The sequence below is a fragment of the Anabrus simplex genome, chromosome 1, assembly GCF_040414725.1.
Source record: "Anabrus simplex isolate iqAnaSimp1 chromosome 1, ASM4041472v1, whole genome shotgun sequence".
Lineage (NCBI taxonomy): Eukaryota > Metazoa > Arthropoda > Insecta > Orthoptera > Tettigoniidae > Anabrus > Anabrus simplex.
Window position 1 is genome coordinate 1,195,527,569 of NC_090265.1, and position 20,690 is coordinate 1,195,548,258.

Below are 20,690 nucleotides of genomic sequence, written 5' to 3' on the forward strand. Positions count from 1 at the left end.
GATGATATATATGTGAAGAATGGTCGAGTAATAATAAGAAGAATGTTGGTGATGATTATTTTTTCATCGAGATTGAAGAGATGGATATTTTATTGACGATGTTACGTTAGTTGACACAATTTAAGGTTGAGAATAGATATATTTGATTCCATAACACATATTAATCCTTCAGTATTCCGTATATAACACTAAATACAATCCATATAATATGCATATGTTGGTTAAATACCTGTAGATCATCAAAAACAAATCCACATAGGGAAGTTAATGTGAATTTAGCCCATATTATCCTGAATTTCTAACCACATTTATCTTTACTCAAATAAATAGAGTTAGGAGGCTTGTTTGATCATATTAAATGGTATCAATGGAGAGGTTCTCTGTAACTGAAGGATGTTGACGTTGATTAGTAGAGTCTTCTTAAATGTCAGACTACAGATTTTCCAGAACAATAACATTAAATAGATGTCAGGTGTAACTGGTAACATAATGACAGATCACATATGGTAAATACATTGGCACTTAACACGTTCCGTGCGGTTCGGGTCACCATGTGCCCCGAAACATGTTACTCTTATCCGTCGGTGCGAACTTCCCAGAATTGCGAAGTAAGTAACTACGTCCTAGTTATGAATTTCCGTTAACTAATGGCAACATAGTGTTCCAACTGAAGCAAAGGATCGAGGCATACTGCTAGTTTTGATCGGCCCACCGGTGACCCGAAGGAAGTTTTTTTCATCTTGCATTCATATCGCTTCTGGTCACCCTGAGTCCCGATTGTTGTCTGACCTATATTTTTATGCGGGAATCGCTTAGCGCGGTTACGGTGAATGAAGAATAGAGTATTGCTGCCCGCAGACAGTAGATTGTTGTTTAAGGAGTACCACCCTTCTGATATCTGCTTTCTACATTGCTCTTAGGAAAGCCAATAGAGGTTATTGCAGTTATTGGAATAGTTACTGACATATTTACTATCTTCCGTATATAATAATTACAAGCAATTTCAAGTCCTTTTTAGGTATGGAGTTTTCACATTCTGACACACCGGTGGCATGGAAAAGAAAGAGGCTTAGGACAGCATTGGGGTGGGCCTATATCATGTTCCGTGCGGTTCGGGTCACCATGTGCCTCGAAACATGTTACTCTTATCCATCGGTGCGAATTTCCCATAATTGCGAAGTAAGTAACTACGTCCTAGTTATGAATTTCTGTTAACTAATGGCAACATAGTGTTCCAATTGAAGTGAAGGATCGAGGCATACTGCTAGTTTTGATCGGCCCACCGGTGACCCAATTATTTCCGGGGTTATTTCTGTTTCACGCAATCGTTGAATTGGAACACTGTCGCACAGGTAAATACGCTGGAATGTCTCCTCAACAATAACACACACAACAAGTGCACTTGCATTGTTTAGGATTTAATACTAGGGAGTAAACAAAGTCAAATTCGTCAGGTCACCGGTGACCCGAACCGATAATAACTAAAGGCAGCATCGGGTAACCGGTGGGCCGATACGACGTAACATTAAGTCATCGAAATTCACTGCCGCAGGGAACGTGTTAAATTATTTTTGGAAATTTATATTTTATTTTTGGTGAATGACTTAAATAATTATCAGTAATAGTAACTTTAATTATTTTTAGAGCAAAATGATTTAATGACTTGTCTTATCCTTTATTCCTGAAGTATATGAATATTAGAGATGCATATTTTGAAATACTCGATTTACATGAATGAGAAGATCAGTGTTTTTCTTTATATGAAGCTTAACAAGCGTGATCATTGTGATAATGAAATATTAACAGATAGATGCAGGCAAAGCTAACTGAAATTCTGTGAATTGATTTGCAATGCATTACATATAAATTAAGTGGAAAATTTAAGAAATTAGGTTGCATAAAGGCAAAAGAAAGAGTATAAAATGTTATTTTATATTTGATGATTTGTAACGAGTAATGGCAAGAATTTATCTTTTTAACATAAGATTAAAGGCTTTTAAATGTTCTATAAATAATAAGTAGGTTAGTTAGATGATGAAATAATTAGATTCTTTTCAAGATATTCAGTTTTCAGATCATTTTCAAGATCTTTCAATTTAATAAAAACACATTAGACAAATTTATTTATTCTTTCAATGGCTACTTACGTTAAGTACATAGGCTAAGAATTGTAGGAATTTATTATGAAATGAATCGAATTGCGAGATTGAGAAATCCAATGCGTACATGTAATGCAAGCTCATCCGTTTATCTCATTCGGCAACTCTCTATCAGAACTCATGACCCCAAATCGACACTGAATTGAACATTAACAATAATTTTGAGCTAGTCTGGATCTTTTTGCGACTCGAACTGGACGCAAGAATGGCGCAATAGATGAAGTCGAATACAAAGCGCAGGCTCTGATCGAAAAAGTCCGATACTCTGTTGAGGAATTAGCTAGCAAAGTAGTAGATAATAGTGCGTGCACTGAAAAACAATTAAGAGAAATGATGTAAAGTCTAAATGATGATGATGCTTGTTGTTTAAAGGTCATCTGCCCAAGTCTAAATAAAGCTAGGACCAAGATAGCATTAAACAGGAGTGCTATAGACAAGCTGAGTGAGAATATGGAAAATAGAGAGGCTATGTCTTCAGAGTTAAACAAGGAAATAACGGAAGCCCAGCAGGAGACAGAGGATAAGATTGACACAAAACTCAAGGGAAAGCAACGGGAAACTGAGAAGAAAATGAAGGAGATGGAGAAGCGGTTTAGGAGATCAAAATGCAGGAAGACACAGCTGAGACAGGAAAGGAAGTGAAGAACATGATCTTGGTAGATAGAGAAATGGCCAGAGCAAATATCCAGGAACTAGGTGCAAGTATCTAAGCATCAATCAATCAGTCACTACTGATCTGCATTTAGGGCAGTCACCCAGGTGGCAGATTCCCTATCTGTTGTTTTCCTAGCCTTTTCTTAAATGATTTCAAAGAAAATGGAAATTTATTGAACTTCTCTCTTGGTAAGTTATTCCAATCCCTAACTCCCCTTCCTATAAATGAATATTTGCCCCAATTTGTCCTCTTGAATTCCAGCTTTATTTTCATATTGTGATCTTTCCTACTTTTAAAGACACCACCCAAACTTATTCATCTACTGATGTCCTCCCACGCCATCTCTCCACTGACAGCTTGGAACACTTAGTCGAGCAGCTCGTCCCCTTTCTCCCAAGTCTTCCCAGCCCAAATTTTGCAACATTTCTGTAACGCTACTCTTTTGTCGGAAATCGCCCAGAATAAATCGAGCTGCTTTTCTTTGGATTTTTTCCAGTTCCTGAATCAAGTAATCCTGGTGAGGGTCCCATACACTGGAACCATACTCTAGTTGGGGTCTCACCAGAGACAAATATGCTCTCTCCTTTACATCCTTACTACAACCCCTAAATACCCTCATAATCATGCGCAGAGATCTGTACCCTTTATTTATAATCATATTTATGTGATTACCCCAATGAAGATCCTTCCTTATATTAATACCTAGGTATTTACAATGATCCCCAAAGGGAACTTTCACCCCATCAACGCAGTACTTAAAACTATTCCTATTCCTATTTGTGAAACTCTCAACCTGACTTTTATCCCCATTTATCATCATACCATTGCCTAGTGTCCATCTCAGAACATTATCGAGGTCATTTTGCAGTTGCTCACAATATTATAACTTATTTATTACTCTGTACAGAATAACATCATCTGCGAAAAGCCTTATCTCTGATTCCACTTCTTTACACATACCATTGATATATATATAAGAAAACATAAAAGTCCAATAATACTGCCTTGAGGAATTCCCCTCTTAATTATAACAGGGACAGATAAAGCTTCACCTACTCTATTTCTCTGAGTTCTATTTTCCAGAAACAGAGCCACCCATTTAGTCACTCTTTTGTCAAGTCCAATTACACTCATTTTTGCCAGTAGTCTCCGATGATCTACCCTATCAAATGCCTTAGACAGGTCAATTGCGATACAGTCCAATTGACCTCCTGAATCCAGGATTTCTGCTATATCCTGCTGGAATCCTACAAGTTGGGCTTAAGTGAAATAATCTTTCCTAAACCCAAACTGCCTTCTATCAAACCAGTTACTAATTTTGTGAACATGTCTCATATAATCAGAAAGAATGCTTTCCCAAAGCTTACATATAATGCATGTCAAACTGACTGGCCTGTAATTTTCAGCTTTATGTCTATCATCCTTTCCTTTATATACAGGGGCTACTATAGCAACTCTCCATTCATTTGGTAAAGTTCCTTCATGCAAACAATAATCAAACAAGTACTTCAGATATGGTACTGTAACCCATTGTCTTTAGTATATCCCCCGAAACCTTATCAATTCCAGCTGCTTTTCTAGTTTTCAACTTTTGTATCTTACTGTAAATGTCATTGCTGTCATAGGTAAATTTTAATACTTCTTTAGTATTAGTCACCTCCTCTATCTAGACATTATCCTTGTAACCAACAATCTTTACATGTTGCTGACTGAATACTTCTGCCTTTTGAAGATCCTCGCATACACACTCCCCTTGTTCATGAATGATTCCTGGAATGTCCTTCTTGGAATCTGTTCCTGCCTTAAAGTACCTATACATACTCTTCCATTTTTCACTAAAATTTGTATGGCCACCAATTATACTTGCCATCATGTTATCCTTAGCTGGCTTCTTTGCTAGATTCAATTTCCTAATAAGTTCCTTCAATTTCTCCTTACTTCCACAGCCATTCCTAACTCTATTTCTTTTCAACCTGCACCTTCTTCTTAGTCTCTTTACTTCCCTGTTATAATATAGTGGATCTTTACCATTCCTTACCACCTTTAAAGGTACAAACCTATTTTCACATTCCTCAACAATAGCTTTAAACCCAAAGCAGAGTCTGTTTACTCTTTTATTTACCGTTTTCCACCGATGGACTGAGGACAGTCAGAAAAATCATAAGAATAATAATAATGTTATTTGCTTTACATCTCACTAACTACTTTTAAGGTCTTCGGAGATGCCGAGGTGGCGGAATTTAGTCCCGCAGGAGTTCTTTTACGTGCCAGTAAATCTACCGACACGAGGCTGTCATATTTGAGCACCTTCAAATACCACCGGACTGAGCCAGGATCGAACCTGCCAAGTTGGGGTTAGAAGGCCAGCGCCTTAACCGTCTGGGCCACTCAGCCCGGCATCAGAAAAATATACTAAGGTAAACTCAGTTGAGAAAGAGATGACATACATGCGAGAAAAATTAGAACTGCTAGATCTACGTACAGACAAGGAGATGAGTAAAATTAAATGTGCCATACAGCAGCAAAGTTTGGAGAAAGCACCGAGTCAAAGCAGTGATCATGCTACTTTAAGCAAAATCTTGCAACTACCGAGACCTGAAGAACGTAGTTAATCTCCCAACATAACAGGTATTGTTCCCATGTACAATATAGTATGCAGTAGCGAAGATAAACCACAAAAATTCACAGGAAACTATGACAGGCCACCTCGAACATTCTTGCGAGAAATGGATGGTTACATTGTGGACTGTAGAATACCGAGAGCCTCCGTAGCTTAGGCGGCAGCGTGCTGGCCTCTCACCTCTGGATTCCATGGTTCAAATCCCGGTCACTCCATGTGAGATTTGTGCCGGGCAAAGCGGAGGTGGGACAGGGTTTTCTCCAGGTACTCCAGTTTTCCCTGTCATATTACATTCCAGGAACACTCTCCAATATCATTTCATCTGTCATTCATTAATCATTGCCCCAGAGGAGTGTGACAAGCTTCGGCAGCTGGCACAATTCCTATCCTCGTCGCTAGATGGGGCTTCATTCATTCCATTCCTGACCTGGACGAATGACTGGAAACAGGCTGTGCATTTTCATTTTCACTGTAGAATTACACCCGAGCGGAGACTCAGGACTGTAGATAAATTTTTTTAAATTTTGCTTTACGTCGCATCGAAACAGACAGGTCTTATGGCGACAATGGGACAGGAAAGACCTAGGAGTAGGATGGAAGTGGCCGTGGCCTTAATTAAGGTACAGCCCCAGCATTTGCCTGGTGTGGAAAGGGGGAACCACGGAAAACCATCTTCAGGGCTGCTGACAGTGGGATTCGAACCCACTATCTCCCGGATACAAGCTCACAGCTGCACGACCCTAACCGCACAGCCAACTCTTCCAGCGTAGGGAAATTTTTAGGAGATGCTACACTGAAGTGGATGACAGCTTTCAGATATACCTTTAGCACTTATGAGGAGTTCAAGGTAGCATTCCTTAAGAAATTCTGAGATGTTGTTACCCACCAATCATTACGAATGGAATTATACTCGCGAAAGTACCCAGCTACCTTACCTACTAAATTTTCACAGTTCTTTATCGTGCAAGTAATCAAATTCAGAGATTTAGATATCCCACCTTTGGAAACGGAAATGATAGCAGCGATTTCCCGGCAATTACCTATTGAAATTCAGAGGACATTTATTGCAGCAAACATGCGGACAGCAGCAGAACCCGAGATAACCTTATGTCAGTTAGACCAGAAGTCAAGTCAAAATCAACCAAGGGTTAGACAAGTAGAGGCTATTCATACTCTGGACGTGAGCAAAGACAACAGTACTCCACCAAAGATTAGGAAACATAGTAATCAACAGAACCTGTGTTCACAGACCATATCTCGTGAGCCAAGATACGTAAATGGGATACCACAACGAGAATTGGCAATGTCGGAATAGGATGGAAGATCAGAGAGAAATAGTATACCGAGATAATCCATCAAACCAGAGAGGCCGTAGTTATCCAAGTGGACACAATGGTAGAATGTACAGATATAAATACAGGAATTTTAATGGACCCCGGAGACCGAACTATCGATGGGATAAAAAGGAACAGAGGGAGAGAAGAGAGAGAGGAAACTACCGACCTAATTTTGACCAACATAATGATGAGTCATGCAAGTACATTGAAGAGTTGAGTGATAAAAGGCAGGAAGAAAATAGATGGAAGGAGGATATTCAAGGAGAAAATGTGGAACAATGTCACAGAGCATATAGAGAATATCATATCAGACAGCAAGGACCAATCGTATGAGACAGCAAGGACCAGGATTAAACCCCAACGCACCAAATTATGATGGCGGAGAGGCGAACAGAAAACAAGCCCAATAACAGCAGGAGATAGTCTAGATCTGAGCCAGGAGGAGCATAATGAAGGATGGATAGTAGTGTCAGTTGAACTGACAGAAGAAGATGTACCGCAGAATTCCAAACCAATTAAACGTTTACCAGTTATTTATACCAGAATTGGCAACTGACGCATCAGAACATTGATTGACACAGGCGTGACGATTAGTGTGGTGTTGCAACCTTTAATTAATGAGTCAATATCTCAAGTGCAGATACCCATCATTCCAATTTCAAAATTGAAAGTAAGAGGAATTGTACCAGACAGAACAACTCTATGTAAGGAACAGGCTTTACTGGACGTGGAGATTGGGAAATCAGTGATGACATATCCTTGTGTAATCCTTCAGAAAATGGAATTTAATTTGATACTTGGTGCAGATTTCCTGGAGGAATACAATGCCTTGATTGATATGGGCAACAACCAAATTATTTTTTGGACTGAAAATTCAAAAGAAGAATTAAGAATGGGCAAAACTGAAGAAAAATTCAGAGAATAAAGAATCTGGACAGCGACAGATTTGGAAGGGAAGGAGGAGTTTCCCGATTTACCAATAAACTGGTTAGAAAATTGTAGTGAGCTGACAGAACATTTCGAAGCAATGACAGCAAATCTTGAAAATGAAAGTGAAGAAGATAATTTTTAAAATTAGTACCTGAAAAATTAGAAGCAGCACCTGTGAGCGAAGATGCACGTGGAAAGCTACGGGAAATTCTATTGCACCATCAAAATGTTTTCGGATCCAGGCCAAGAAGAATACCAAATTATAAATACAAAATTGTAGTGAACAATTGGGAGCCATTTAAAGAAAGGCCATATCCTATGCCTGAGAAATTATTCTCTAAGTCAAAGAATTGATTGATGAAATGGAAAGAAATGATGTAATTACTAAATCTCCAACTCCATTCTTAAACCCAATCCTCGCCATGCCCAAAGCAAATGGTTTCATTAGGGTATGTTTAGATGCTAGAGAAATCAATTAACACTTAGTCCCCGAGTATACCCAAGCACCAGCTATTAAGGGTATACTTAAGAGGTTTGGAGAAATGGAGTTCTTTGGAACTGTTGAACTTACATCATTCTTCTACCACACTGAGTTACATCCAGAATCCAGTATGCTGACCAGATTTATGTTCGATAATTAAACTTATCATTTCTTGAGATTCCTCTCGGTTTGAAGAACCCACGTTCAGCACTCATCCAAGCACTTGAAGATAACCTAAGTTCTGAAGTTAAGGCCTTCACTATCATATACATCGATGATATAATTTTCTGTTCTAAGACTATAGAGAGCACCTTCACAAAATTGATCCTTTACTGGCTGACCTTAACAAGTGCAATTTCAAAGTAAATTTATAGAATCACACTTCTGAAAACACAGCCTCTATTTCTTGGCCATATAATTGATGGTAAGGGAATCAAACCCAATCCAGCAAAGATTTGGGCAATTCAAAATTTTACATGTGATAAATATCATTTTTGATCTGTATTGATGATATTTGATTGAAATAATAATAATAATAAGTTTGATTAGTTGGCCAAATTAATAAAATAACTTATTGTTATTATTTCAAATCCAACTTTTCCAAAACCTACTGAAACTGTGGCTCCTCTTCTCTCTCTTTTTTTTTTTTTTTTTTTTTGCCATTTGCTTTACGTCGCACCAACACAGATATGTCTTATGGCGACAATGGGATAGGAGAGGCCTAGCAATGGGATGGAAGTGACCATGGACTTGATTAAAGTACAGCCCCAGCATTTGCCTGGTATGAAAATGGGAAACCACGGAAAACCATCTTCAGGGCTGCCGACAGTGGGGCTCGAACCCACTATCTCCCGATTACTGGATACTGACTGCACTTAAGCGACTGCAGCTATCGAGCTCAGTGGCTCCTCTTCAGGAACTATTAAAGGTTAATAACCACTGGAAGTGGGGAGACCAGCAAGAAGAAGCCTTTAGGAAGACAAAGGAGATGCTTGCAAGAGCAGTGAAGTTAGGATATCCATCGTATGATTGCCCTTTTATAATACAAATAGATGCTTCAAATGTGGGTATAGGAGCATTACTTTATCAGGAGACTCCAGAGAACGAACAGAAAGTACATACTTGGCATTCATGAGTAGAAAATTGCGTGCTCATGAGTTGAAGTGGACGACCCCTGAACTAGAAATGTGTCTATAATTGTGGCACTAGGACAGTGGAGAAAGTACATTTATGGATTTCCAATTACTATTTGTACGGAACATAAGCACTTATGATACAGATGTTGATTCCTATGGGGAACCTGAAATATTTGTCCCGAACGAGTAAATTTATAATACCAATATAAATGGTCCATTATTGGACATTATAAATTTTGCAGCTAACTCATTCCTGGTTGCCAGCGTTTCGCCCCAGTGAGCTACGTTGGGCTCATCAGTTGGTAAGTAGCACGCCCACCAAGACACAGGGCTAGTGCATACCGTGGAGGCCACTGCGTAGGCTACTTGGAACCACCGGCAGTGCCAATGCACTATGAGAGACTTTGTCTCATTACCAAAAATTGATGCCTGCCTGGCCATCAGACAATACAGATGTTGATTCCCATAGGGAACCTGAAATATTTGTCCCAAATGAGTAAATTTATAATAACACTATTGTTCCAAGTGTTCATTTTTTCAGGCTGAATACATTTGCTGAAAATTATGGATTCATGTGACATTACTTTCCTTTTACTGTATGGACATTCTGTCAACATGTTTTTACCTAGTTCAAGTCACAGCTATTCCCCTGTGAACTAAGTTATACGATATATTCTGGTAGCGTTAACTTCCTTATCTGGACAACAATATATCGTATTTACCTAAATAATCCTCACTGTCAAGTAATGCCTGCACCCTCATTTTAGGAAGGCTCATTTTGAAAAAAAAAATGAAATGAACTAAAATTCCTTCCATCGAAAGAGTAACGTAGGCATAAACAAACATTTTGTATCACTCCACAAGGTCCACGTAGTCTTTACGCAAATATGAACATGTAAATTTACGGATATAGCTGTTTTGCCTGAGATGATAAAAATACATTATCACTGCTATGAAATATATTTTCCATGAAAATGAGCAAGTAGGCCTACTTACATGACAGGTATTTCATTAATCTGAACTTGCAATAGGTTTGATTCCCTGTAGATGGGAAGATTCATTGTCTCTTGCATCACTAGAATCCTCTCTTAAATTACTTACAAATTCAACACACACCACATCTAAAACATTTCACGTGCAGTCTCTTTTTACTTGGTGGTGGATAAATTTTTTCTTGCGATGTAAACAGTTGAAACAGATACACTGAGGCATTCCGATGTTTGTCTAAAACACTTTTCACCTGTGGTCTCTTTTTACCATCTTACCAATAAACGGTGTATAACTTTTATACAAGGTTTATACACCGTTTATGTGAAATTCGTTACTAATAACCCGTGTATAAACCTCCTGTGTATACATCTGTTATAGTTATTCATTGAAATGCTAAACACAGACCAGGACCCTTGTATAAGCGTTGTAGAGCAGTGAGTAGCGGATTGAAATGAGTGAGCAGTTTATTTTCGTGGTATTTACTGTCTGCAGTAATATAATCGTGGTGAAATATTCGACTTATCCATTCAACATTGAAGGAATGGACGATAACGTTGATGATCTTCACGATATTTTAAACATAGAAGACATACACCATTTAGAGGTTATGGAGATTAGACATCTTCGTAAAGTAAAACACATTTAAAGAGACGAAATGACAATGAATAACTATAAAAGTAATTATGGTTGGCGAATTTTTGTGTAATAATGTGTTACTGATTAATAGACTTTTGAAATTACGAGTTTATTATACATTATCTGCCTCTACAAAGATCTTTCTCAAATTTGAGTATAAAAAGGGAAATATTCCTTGACATAAAAAATGTTATAACTTGAAAACCGTATGTAATATGATTTCCATACTCTCTAGTTGAATACACAGATATGAAAATGAAATGAAATTTTTTTGATCAAACCTTTCTTTTAGCTACAAAACGGTTTTTCCTTTCTCCTGAATAGTAATGAGTTTGGAATGTGTACACTTTTCAACACGCCGATTCAATTACAATTGCTTATATTTTCCGTACTATCCCAGTTAGGAGTTCTTGATCTTTTCTTAAACTTTTCCATTTCTTTCATGCTGTTCATTACACAAGCAAGCTGAAGTAATGTTGATATCAATATAAGCCAATTTCCAGCTGTCTCACATTGTGTTGCCACTGCCTCTTCGATATGCTGTGCTACTGCGCGACTTTCCGGAAACTTTTGCTCGTACATAACAAGTAGAAGTAATCATAAAGGTGGTGAACGTGCGAAATACGTCAGTGAACTGCAGGAAGAAACTCCTACGACTTGGAACGAGTGTATACGTGCTGTATAGTAATACAATGAGTAGAGTTCGTGGTTTATAGCATTTAAAAATCAGAGATTTAGCGTTTTGATTTTCAAATTTAGCGTTTTGTAGCATCTAAACTTCTCAAATTTAGCGTTTTGTAGCAAACAGGTTAAAAATAGGCATAGTTTGCTAAATTGCACACACAACAGTTAGGAGTAAAATCATACTGTTTAATCACACATTGCTCATCATGCAGTTTTGAATTCACTATGGAAAATAAGACAAACATCAACATAAGACTGCAGAAGTATTAACGAACAAACAGGAATATGCTTATTTTCAAAAGTACAAAGACAATTTCGAAGTGAAAAATACTATTCTGAACGTATTTATTTATCACAGTACATAACACCTACAAGGAAGAGGAATTTCAATGATGATTTAAGTACAACATGCCAATTATTTATAAGGTGTCCTCCTTCATTTGAGACTGCCTATCAGTAAAAAATTATGTTGTACTTGCTAAAAAAAACTCTACATCGACACTGTTCGTAGAGGCCCAAATGCACAGAAGTGCTGCCAAGGCAAATGAAGGCCTGCAAAACATTTTTTTCTTCTTCCAGTTTTTGATTGCACAGTCGGCACATCAATATATCCTTACATAAAAATGTCCCGATTTGTAACTTTCGGCATGCTGTTTGATCGTCACTTCACTTCTACGCATGGCTAACAGACAATAAAATAAATCGCTACCATACTTTTAAACAGAACTGCTACTCAATACCAATGTCAAGAATAACCGACTAAGATCAAGGGTCAACACACAAAGAGAATGAATGTGGTGCTTGAAAGTGTATTTGCTGTTTGATTGACTGGTCTTTGCAGTGCTCTTTAGCCAGTGAAAGAAATTCCACACATTGAATGATTTAACCCTTTGGCCTGGCATTACTTGTGAAAGGAAATATTCCCTTACATACTATTTATTTTTTCATCGCTTTAACATAAATTTGATCAATCACATAGGCTACATAAGAATACACAAAGCAAAGTGAGCTTTTAGCTCGTCTATAGTAACGGGAAACCAATGTTTATGTTCGTAAGTATTACTGGTTTCAAGGGAAGCAGATAAATTAGCAAGAAATGTAGAGGCATAGGCATTGGTTTCCTTAGTAACGTGATCCCAGAACTGTAGGGTTAGAAATTCATTCCCTAAGTCCATTTCTTTCGGATTATTACCCAACCCTCTCCTCACTATAGAGAGAATTTCAAAAAAGTGATTTACATGTTACAGAAAGAGGCTTATTGTCAACAAGATCATAATTCCAAGTATCATTTTACTAGACATCTCAACGGGCGAGTTGGCCGTGCGGTTAGGAGTGCGCAGCTGTGAGCTCGCATCCAGGAGATAATGGGTTCGAACCCCACTGTCGGCAGCCCTGAAGATGATTTTCCGTGGTTTCCCATTTTCACACCAGGCAAGTGCTGGGACTGTACCGTAATTAAGGCCACGGCTGCTTCCTTCCCATTCCTAGGCCTTTCCTGCCCCATCGTCGCCGTATGACCTCTCTGTGTCGGTGCGACGTAAAGCAACTAGCAAAAAAAAAATTTTTAAAAATAAAACTAGACTTCTCACTCGTGCTTGTTGCATTCTGGTTTTGTCACGTAGTTTCAATTGGCACAATCATCTCGGAACTGAAATCGGAATCACTTTCATCACTGTCATTTGAAGAAATATTTTCACTCTCCAGAGAATCTTTTCCACTTTCAACATCACTATTTTCAAGCCAGTTACGAATAAACTCATCCATGCCGCACTTGGATGCCGCCATGATTGTTTACAACGAGCGGCAAAATGAGGTGCTTTTTATTTTCCGTATTTCAGCCAGCTCAGAGTTACTATTTACACAGAGAAAAAATAGCTTCAGGTATCATCTGACATCAATCGGTAAGCTGCAAAACAAAGAGAATAAATCTCTCCGACCAGCTAACTGCGATAATGAACTTGTAGATGTTCCGTGCACCAAGACGGAAGTGTCCGTCAAAGTATGTTACTGCTTTACGATCGCAATGGGCGCCGTAATAATTATTTCTCCTGAAATAAATAACAACATTTATATCTTATTTTTAAGAAAAATGCATCGTTTTTAAAAATATATATGTTTATTTTGTATAAAACTGCAAGTTTCTCATCTATTTCGCATAAATTGTATAATTTTGCATTTTGAACCAATTTCGCATTTTATCGCGAATTCGAAATCGCTAAAAACCACCTGTACGGGTCATATAAGATGCAGGCACATACAGTGACAAAGTTTCGGCATATTTCGCATTTGATCTTCATATTTATTACATGTAATATTTTGCATTTATCGCAAATGCTAAAAATCACAAACTCTAACAATGAGTACACCACGTTCATTAGTAAGAAAAATATACAATGCGTATACAGGGTTTATTCACTGTATAACTACACAAGTGTTAAACAACTGTATAAGGACTTTTTATTAGTAAGACGGTTACTGGACAGTAACACGACTGGTGGTGGATAATTCTTTTCGTGCAATGTAAACACTTGAAATAGACACACCGGCGAAATCTGATGTTAGTTTTGCGATACAGTAAACCTTTTTAGTTCAAAGTCTTTGTAATACAGTAATCGGACTTCCAATTATGTGATTTCAAATTAACAGCCATCTTGTAATTCAGAAATGCCAACCCTCACCAGTTTCCGCAGATTCTGCTTTTCCCCGTACTGCCTGCTACGTGACATTGCGGCATTCCTTAAAACGCTGAATACAAAAGAATTTCACTCTATTTTCAACTATGAAACACACTATAGACACACCGAAGTGAGTGAAAGTGCGGAAAGCTACCCCTGCATGTTCCAGAAGACGCGTTCTATCGTGACGCGGAGAAATTTTGAATTTAAATTACCCTGTAAAATATGGTACTATTTTTAAAAAAAGTAAAGTCAGTTTAGAATTAAAAGTCTGAATTGTTTTCTGCTTAAATATGACATAAGGAGACAGTTTTCTTCCATCTACAATTGCACAAAGCATAACTGTACACTCAGCATCAAAAACTAGGTGAGCCAGGAGCATGTTGGCAACCTTGACGCAAATAAAACCCGCATCCCAATTTCGTGCCTCAATTTTTTTAAATATGCGGGGATTATTTGCGTAAATACGGTATTACAAAATGCACGTCCTATGAATACACAGAAAGACTATCAGTACAATTACCAGAATAATACTTACAGCCTTCAATTTTTCTTCAGAAGACAGTTCTTTGCTTTCTTTACGTTTTTTATCCTTCTTCTTCTGCTTCTTCTTTCTTTTTCGTTGCTTTCTACTCTCTGAGTTGCTCTTTTCTTTTTCTTCTTTGTTTGTGTCATCCTAAACAATAAATAGTATGTAAATGACAAGATATGACAGCAAGCAAAAATCAAAAAAGAAATTTCCTAAGATAAGTTAAGGAATTGCAACATTTTAAATAAATTTGAGGGCACTGAACATTTTGAATACAGAAGAAGACTCAGTGTATGAAATTTTTTTTTTTTTTTTTTTTTTTTGCTAGGGGCTTTACGTCGCACCGACACAGATAGGTCTTATGGCGACGATGGGATAGGAAAGGCCTAGGAGTTGGAAGGAAGCGGCCGTGGCCTTAATTAAGGTACAGCCCCAGCATTTGCCTGGTGTGAAAATGGGAAACCACGGAAAAACATCTTCAGGGCTGCCGATAGTGGGATTCAAACCTACTATCTCCCGGATGCAAGCTCACAGCCGCGCGCCTCTACGCGCACGGCCAACTCGCCCGGTAGTGTATGAAATAGGGAGCATACAATAATTCTTCAAATTTCAATCAATATACTGTATATATACCAGAAACTAATGTTAATCAAGCATTTGCTTGAGGCGATATCTTTCTAGAGAATTCATTCTAGAAGCTGACTTCTTAACAAAGGAAGGGTCATCACTTCAACCCAAACAATCACACCCCGCTCTGATAAGTGTCAGCAGACGAATAATACACAATCTCATCCATCAAAAGAGAGACAAAACACTGTAATTTAATAAAGTCGGGAAAACAACAAAATCAAGATCGGAAAGCAAGCAGTAACAAATTTTTTACTCAAAACATATCAAATTAACCACACCCGGCTTGCTGGAGCAAAGAAATTATTATTATTATGATGATGATGATGATAATGATGATGTCAAATTTGTGATAATATGTGATAATGAACCCAGACATACATAATAGGTGAGAAAGGGTGAAAAAGAAATTGCTACTAAAAGGCTAATTATGAATAAAATCAAAGTAGTATTTGTTATATGCAGTAGAACTTATAGTGAGATTGGTTTCAGCAATACCTTGTCTATAGTATCAGGAAATGTAACATTATCTTAAACCTCAATTTGGATTAGAATTTCAGCCATGCGGAAGCTGATGGAAGTGATGATAATTTGCCATTAACTAAATTGCTGCAAAAAGTATATTGTGATTTTATGAATCAATGTGACCAATAAATATATGCAACAACAGACGATGGCCTAGTTACTATGGATGTACAAACGTATGATGAAACTGTAAGTGATGTGAAGAACAAGGACCACAATACCATAAAGAACGGGAAGAAGAAAAGCCAGCAGTAAGGGATACTTACAAAGCCATCAGAGTTGTGAAAATATTATATGAAGCTACGGACTTCTTAGTCATTATTGCCTTGCTCTCAGTACTTGTATTCGCATTGCTCTATAAGTACAAAGAGGAGAAGACTTTCCAGGATAAATGGATTTGCTGAAAATTACGGGTTTATGTGACTTTTTTGTTCCTTTTATACATATTCTATTAACACATTCTTACCCAGTTATTGGAAGGCAAGTAAGGATGACAAAGTTGTTAAATTATAGAAGTACTGTAAAGAAAAAATAGAATTAAGTAATCTAGTAATATTGTATATATATTTACCAGATAATGTACCTGGAGTTGAATCATGGCTGAGAAGTGATATTATTAAGGATGCAGAAATTTTCTAACGGAACACAAATGTTTATCGTAGAGACAGAATTCAAATGGTAACAGAGGGAGAAATTATATTGGTGAAAGACGAATTTGTAAGCTACAAAAAAATGGTGGATGAGAAACATGAAATTCTAGATGTAAGGCTTATCTCTAAAGATAACAGGCAACTTATCGTCGTTGCCGGGACAAAACATCCTATGTGATAATATTTTTGGAGATATGCTGACCTGCAGCACATACATTATGAAGAGCGAGAATGCCTTGACGATATTCACACAGGAGGTTTTGTCCCGGCAGCGACATTATGTTTCTGGGATATACAGACATGGAAAGGGTGGTGCTGATGCTCACGAGGAATTCTTTGATAAGATAAATCAGCTATGTGGGAAATGACAGAGAAAAGAAATCATATCGTAGCAAGTGATCTAAATTTCCCAAATGTTAACTGAAAAAGTAATGTGAATGACAGAAACCATGATCAACAAATGGTACATAAATTAATCTGGAAAGGATACTAGACACAGAAAGTGACGGAACCAACTAGAGGGGAAAATATTTTAGGCACGCTCTTTATAAAACCAGGTAGGCTCTACGGAGAAACTACAGTGATTGTTGATATAAAATACCATGAAGCTGCTTTTGTCATAGATAAAAATAAATGTGATAACAAGAAAAGTTGTAAAAGTAGGACTATACAGCAATACCATATGGCTGATAAGAGAGTCATGAGGGAGGTTTAAAAAAAATATTTATGATCAGTGGAAAATGGTAAATAAAAATGTAAACAGCCTGCAGTATGGTTTTAACGAAACTATTGAGCTGTGTGAAAATAGCTATGTATTACCTTTAAAGGTGGTGAGGTGATGCAAGTCACGTTATGTGTAAACCTCAGAACAATTTTTCATGTATTACAGGTTACGTTAGATTATGTATTTAGGTTTAATCACCAGTATATAGTTCATGTATTATAGTTTAGGCTATTTTTTCCACTTGTAAATAGTCCTTGATGTGTCCAAAGTCATTCAGGAAACTTCTAGTTATGTATATATTAACGCAAGGAAAGTGAGGTTAAGGTTACAACATGTTTATCACCGTAAATCCGTAAACAACTGTCCACGTTTTCTAAGTTGCTTAGGAAAATCCACTTGTGTGTGTGTTAAAGTGAGCTCTGGAATCTTTATATGCAAAGGACATGTTTTATCAAACAGGTTATAAAGGTAATAGCAGAAAGTAGGCATGAAAACTTGCAACAGCAAAGCGTTCTTCAGAGATAATCGGCATGCATTTTAAGATGGACAATTTGGAGATGATGTTGTTCACTGCAATTCTGAGACTACTTCTGGGAACTAATGTTCCAGCATGTGATTGGTGAGTACAAACTGGTACAATTTTTTCAAAGATGATACGTTGTTTTTGCTATAGTTAAACATAACATTACCATTTTTATAAATACCGTAATATCTAGTCAGGCACATCAAAAATTAATATACCGTTCTGCAATTTTCCATATACAGACATCCATTTGCCTTAAGGAGCACTTTTGGCAGTACCATATTTTAATATAAAACTTTATATTCATTTACCTCTTGAACGTGAGTAATTATGTGATATTTAAAGCAGAATATTTTAAAATTTTTAGCTAATATTTTTGGGTTTTTAGCACAGTAGAAGTCGGTTAAAGCAAGAATTCACAACAGCGGAAAATTAACTCACTTTAGCGGATTGTCGTTACATCCGATTTTTGTATAAAAGTCAGCAATCAGTTTGTTCAAAACTTGCGTTTCCGTGGATGATATCCACACTACGATTTACTTGTTTGTTATTTTTCAAAATCTGATACTACATGAAAGTGTATGTTTAATTTCATTCTGAAAAAATTACAGTTCCATATTTCTACGAATCCAAGACGAACCCCACTTTTTCCTTCAAAAATTTAAATCAGGCTCAAAAAGTGCTTTGTAAAATCATATGAATGTCTTTGTTGTGCAGTACGCATTTTTGTACTATTTTTAGACGCCGAACATTGGCTTTCATTATCCCCTTTTTTCTGCGGCTGAACAATTATTCTTTATTTCCATGGGTTTAATGACCATTAACTTAAAATTGACATCATAATACCAAAGAGAACCTGTTGAAAATTTGCCGGCAATACCTATTCCATGCGTCTCTACAATACGGAGATCCGTCACGAAAATATTCTTGCTGTGTATAAAACTGTTACGGTACTTTTACTCAGCATCAGATATAACCGGCTACCGCTACATACACATCTCACTTGCCAGGTTTGGCCAACTTCAGCGACTAGCAATGTATAGGTCTAATCGCGGATGTTGAAGTTCAACGAACGAGTTTATTGCACCACGGTATGGCCTTTCTGCCCTTGCGTTTTTGGTTAACGTAAGAAATTTCATTTTTCCGTATTGAACCAAGAATTACAATAAATAAACTTGATATTTCCACCTATTCAATACAATTTTAATGCTGTTATTCAATTACAACATATTAAATTTCACAGGACTAGTTTCAACGCGTACTTGCGTCATCTTCAGCTGTTTTCGGAAAATAGGCAACCTTAAAATTCATGACGTCTTAAAATGTTTGGCATGAAATCCCATTAAATCTATAATTAAAACCTTAACTCACTAAAAACTATTATGACAAGTAAAAGACTTGCAAGTCAGTCGTATAATAAAAGTTCATTGGTTAAATGATATTCTTATGAACAAGCAGTTGTGGAGTCCTTAAATTTGTTGAGCGATTGATAAAATATTGTGTTCCATTTCACTACAACTTGTATACTGCAGAACCATCTCGAAAAACGTGAAGGTTGGTCATATGGAATTTTCTGGATAAAATATTCTATGTCTTAGGCCTATGAGGTGGAAACATTCAAGTAGTTTCTTGTGATGTTAGTGAAACCAATGTTTCCTGGTTCAATGCGGAACCTGTAAATATATTAAAACGCGGTTAACGATCCAATGTTGAATGTGTTGTGGCTCTAATCAGCAAAATGATGAAGTGATTGTATGTAGGACTCACCTCAAACTGTCGTGAGACAATGCTATTACTAGCCGCGCTCAATGAACAATGAAAGCTCTGAGCAGGTTTGCATGATCGGACGTAGCTAAAGAGGGGAAGTAGGGGTGGGTTGAGACGATGTATGTGGGCCGCGCGTGTGGAGGGAGTCTGGTGGGCGTGGACTGCGGAACGAATATCGGGAAAACTTATAGTGTATTATACGTAAAATTAAATTCTTGTTTGGGATTTGAACATTTTTTAAAAAATGTTATCAGAAAATTGAAGAGAACTTGCGTTTTTTGCGCACATACCTCACAATTTCATTTTCGACTTCTTTAAAGCATCCTTGTTTACGGACCACTGAATGCATTTTCTGTATCTTTGTCTTCACACTGACAGAGTTAGGCCTATGCCATATTTTCTTGTGGTTGCACAATTATTCTATTATCCGGGTGTATAATAACCATTAACTTAAAATTGGCATCATAATATCGACGAGAAACCATTGAAAATTTGCCGGCAATACCTGTTCCACGTATCCATCACGAAAATATTCTTGTGTTATAACTTTGCCACTGAGTAGCCTTGGCCTTTCTAAGAACATGAAGGCTTACATGTTTGGATGTCATTCTGCAGATTTGAGAAACATTGTTGTAGAGGCTAATAGAATGTCATTCTCCACTATTCTGTACAACCGGTTGTCACGGCTAGCGATGTATAATAAAGATGTCAAAAACATATCAGATGTAAGACTTTTCAGGCGTTTGCTCTATTAACCAGCGTTGTCTTAGGTCTGACACTAGACTCATCAGAGTGGGATGTGTCAGACCCTACCCACTGACGCTGGGGTGTATGCAGGTGAACTTATCAGAAGCCCTTATAAGAGGCACAGTCTCGATAACTGCATACAGGAGATAAATCTCCACAATGAAATTATTGCCCACCTAGCAATTCCGAATGGAAAATTCTAAATTCCCATGGAGAGAATTAGATATTTTTCACCAACAGAGCATGTCAAAAATGTCAAAAACATATCAGATGTAAGGCTTTTCAGGCGTTTGCT

The 20,690-nt window shown here is 37.3% G+C and overlaps 1 protein-coding gene across 1 annotated transcript in view; it reads right to left on the reverse strand.

Annotated features, from left to right (window-relative positions):
- Slu7 (Pre-mRNA-splicing factor Slu7) overlaps positions 1 to 20,690 on the reverse strand; it is a 143,464-nt gene that overhangs the window by 15,518 nt on the left and 107,256 nt on the right. The window contains exon 11 of the mRNA XM_067137551.2: positions 14,842 to 14,979. Within this exon, the coding sequence (XP_066993652.2) occupies positions 14,842 to 14,979 (138 nt within the window). The remainder of the gene's footprint in view (positions 1 to 14,841; positions 14,980 to 20,690) is intronic.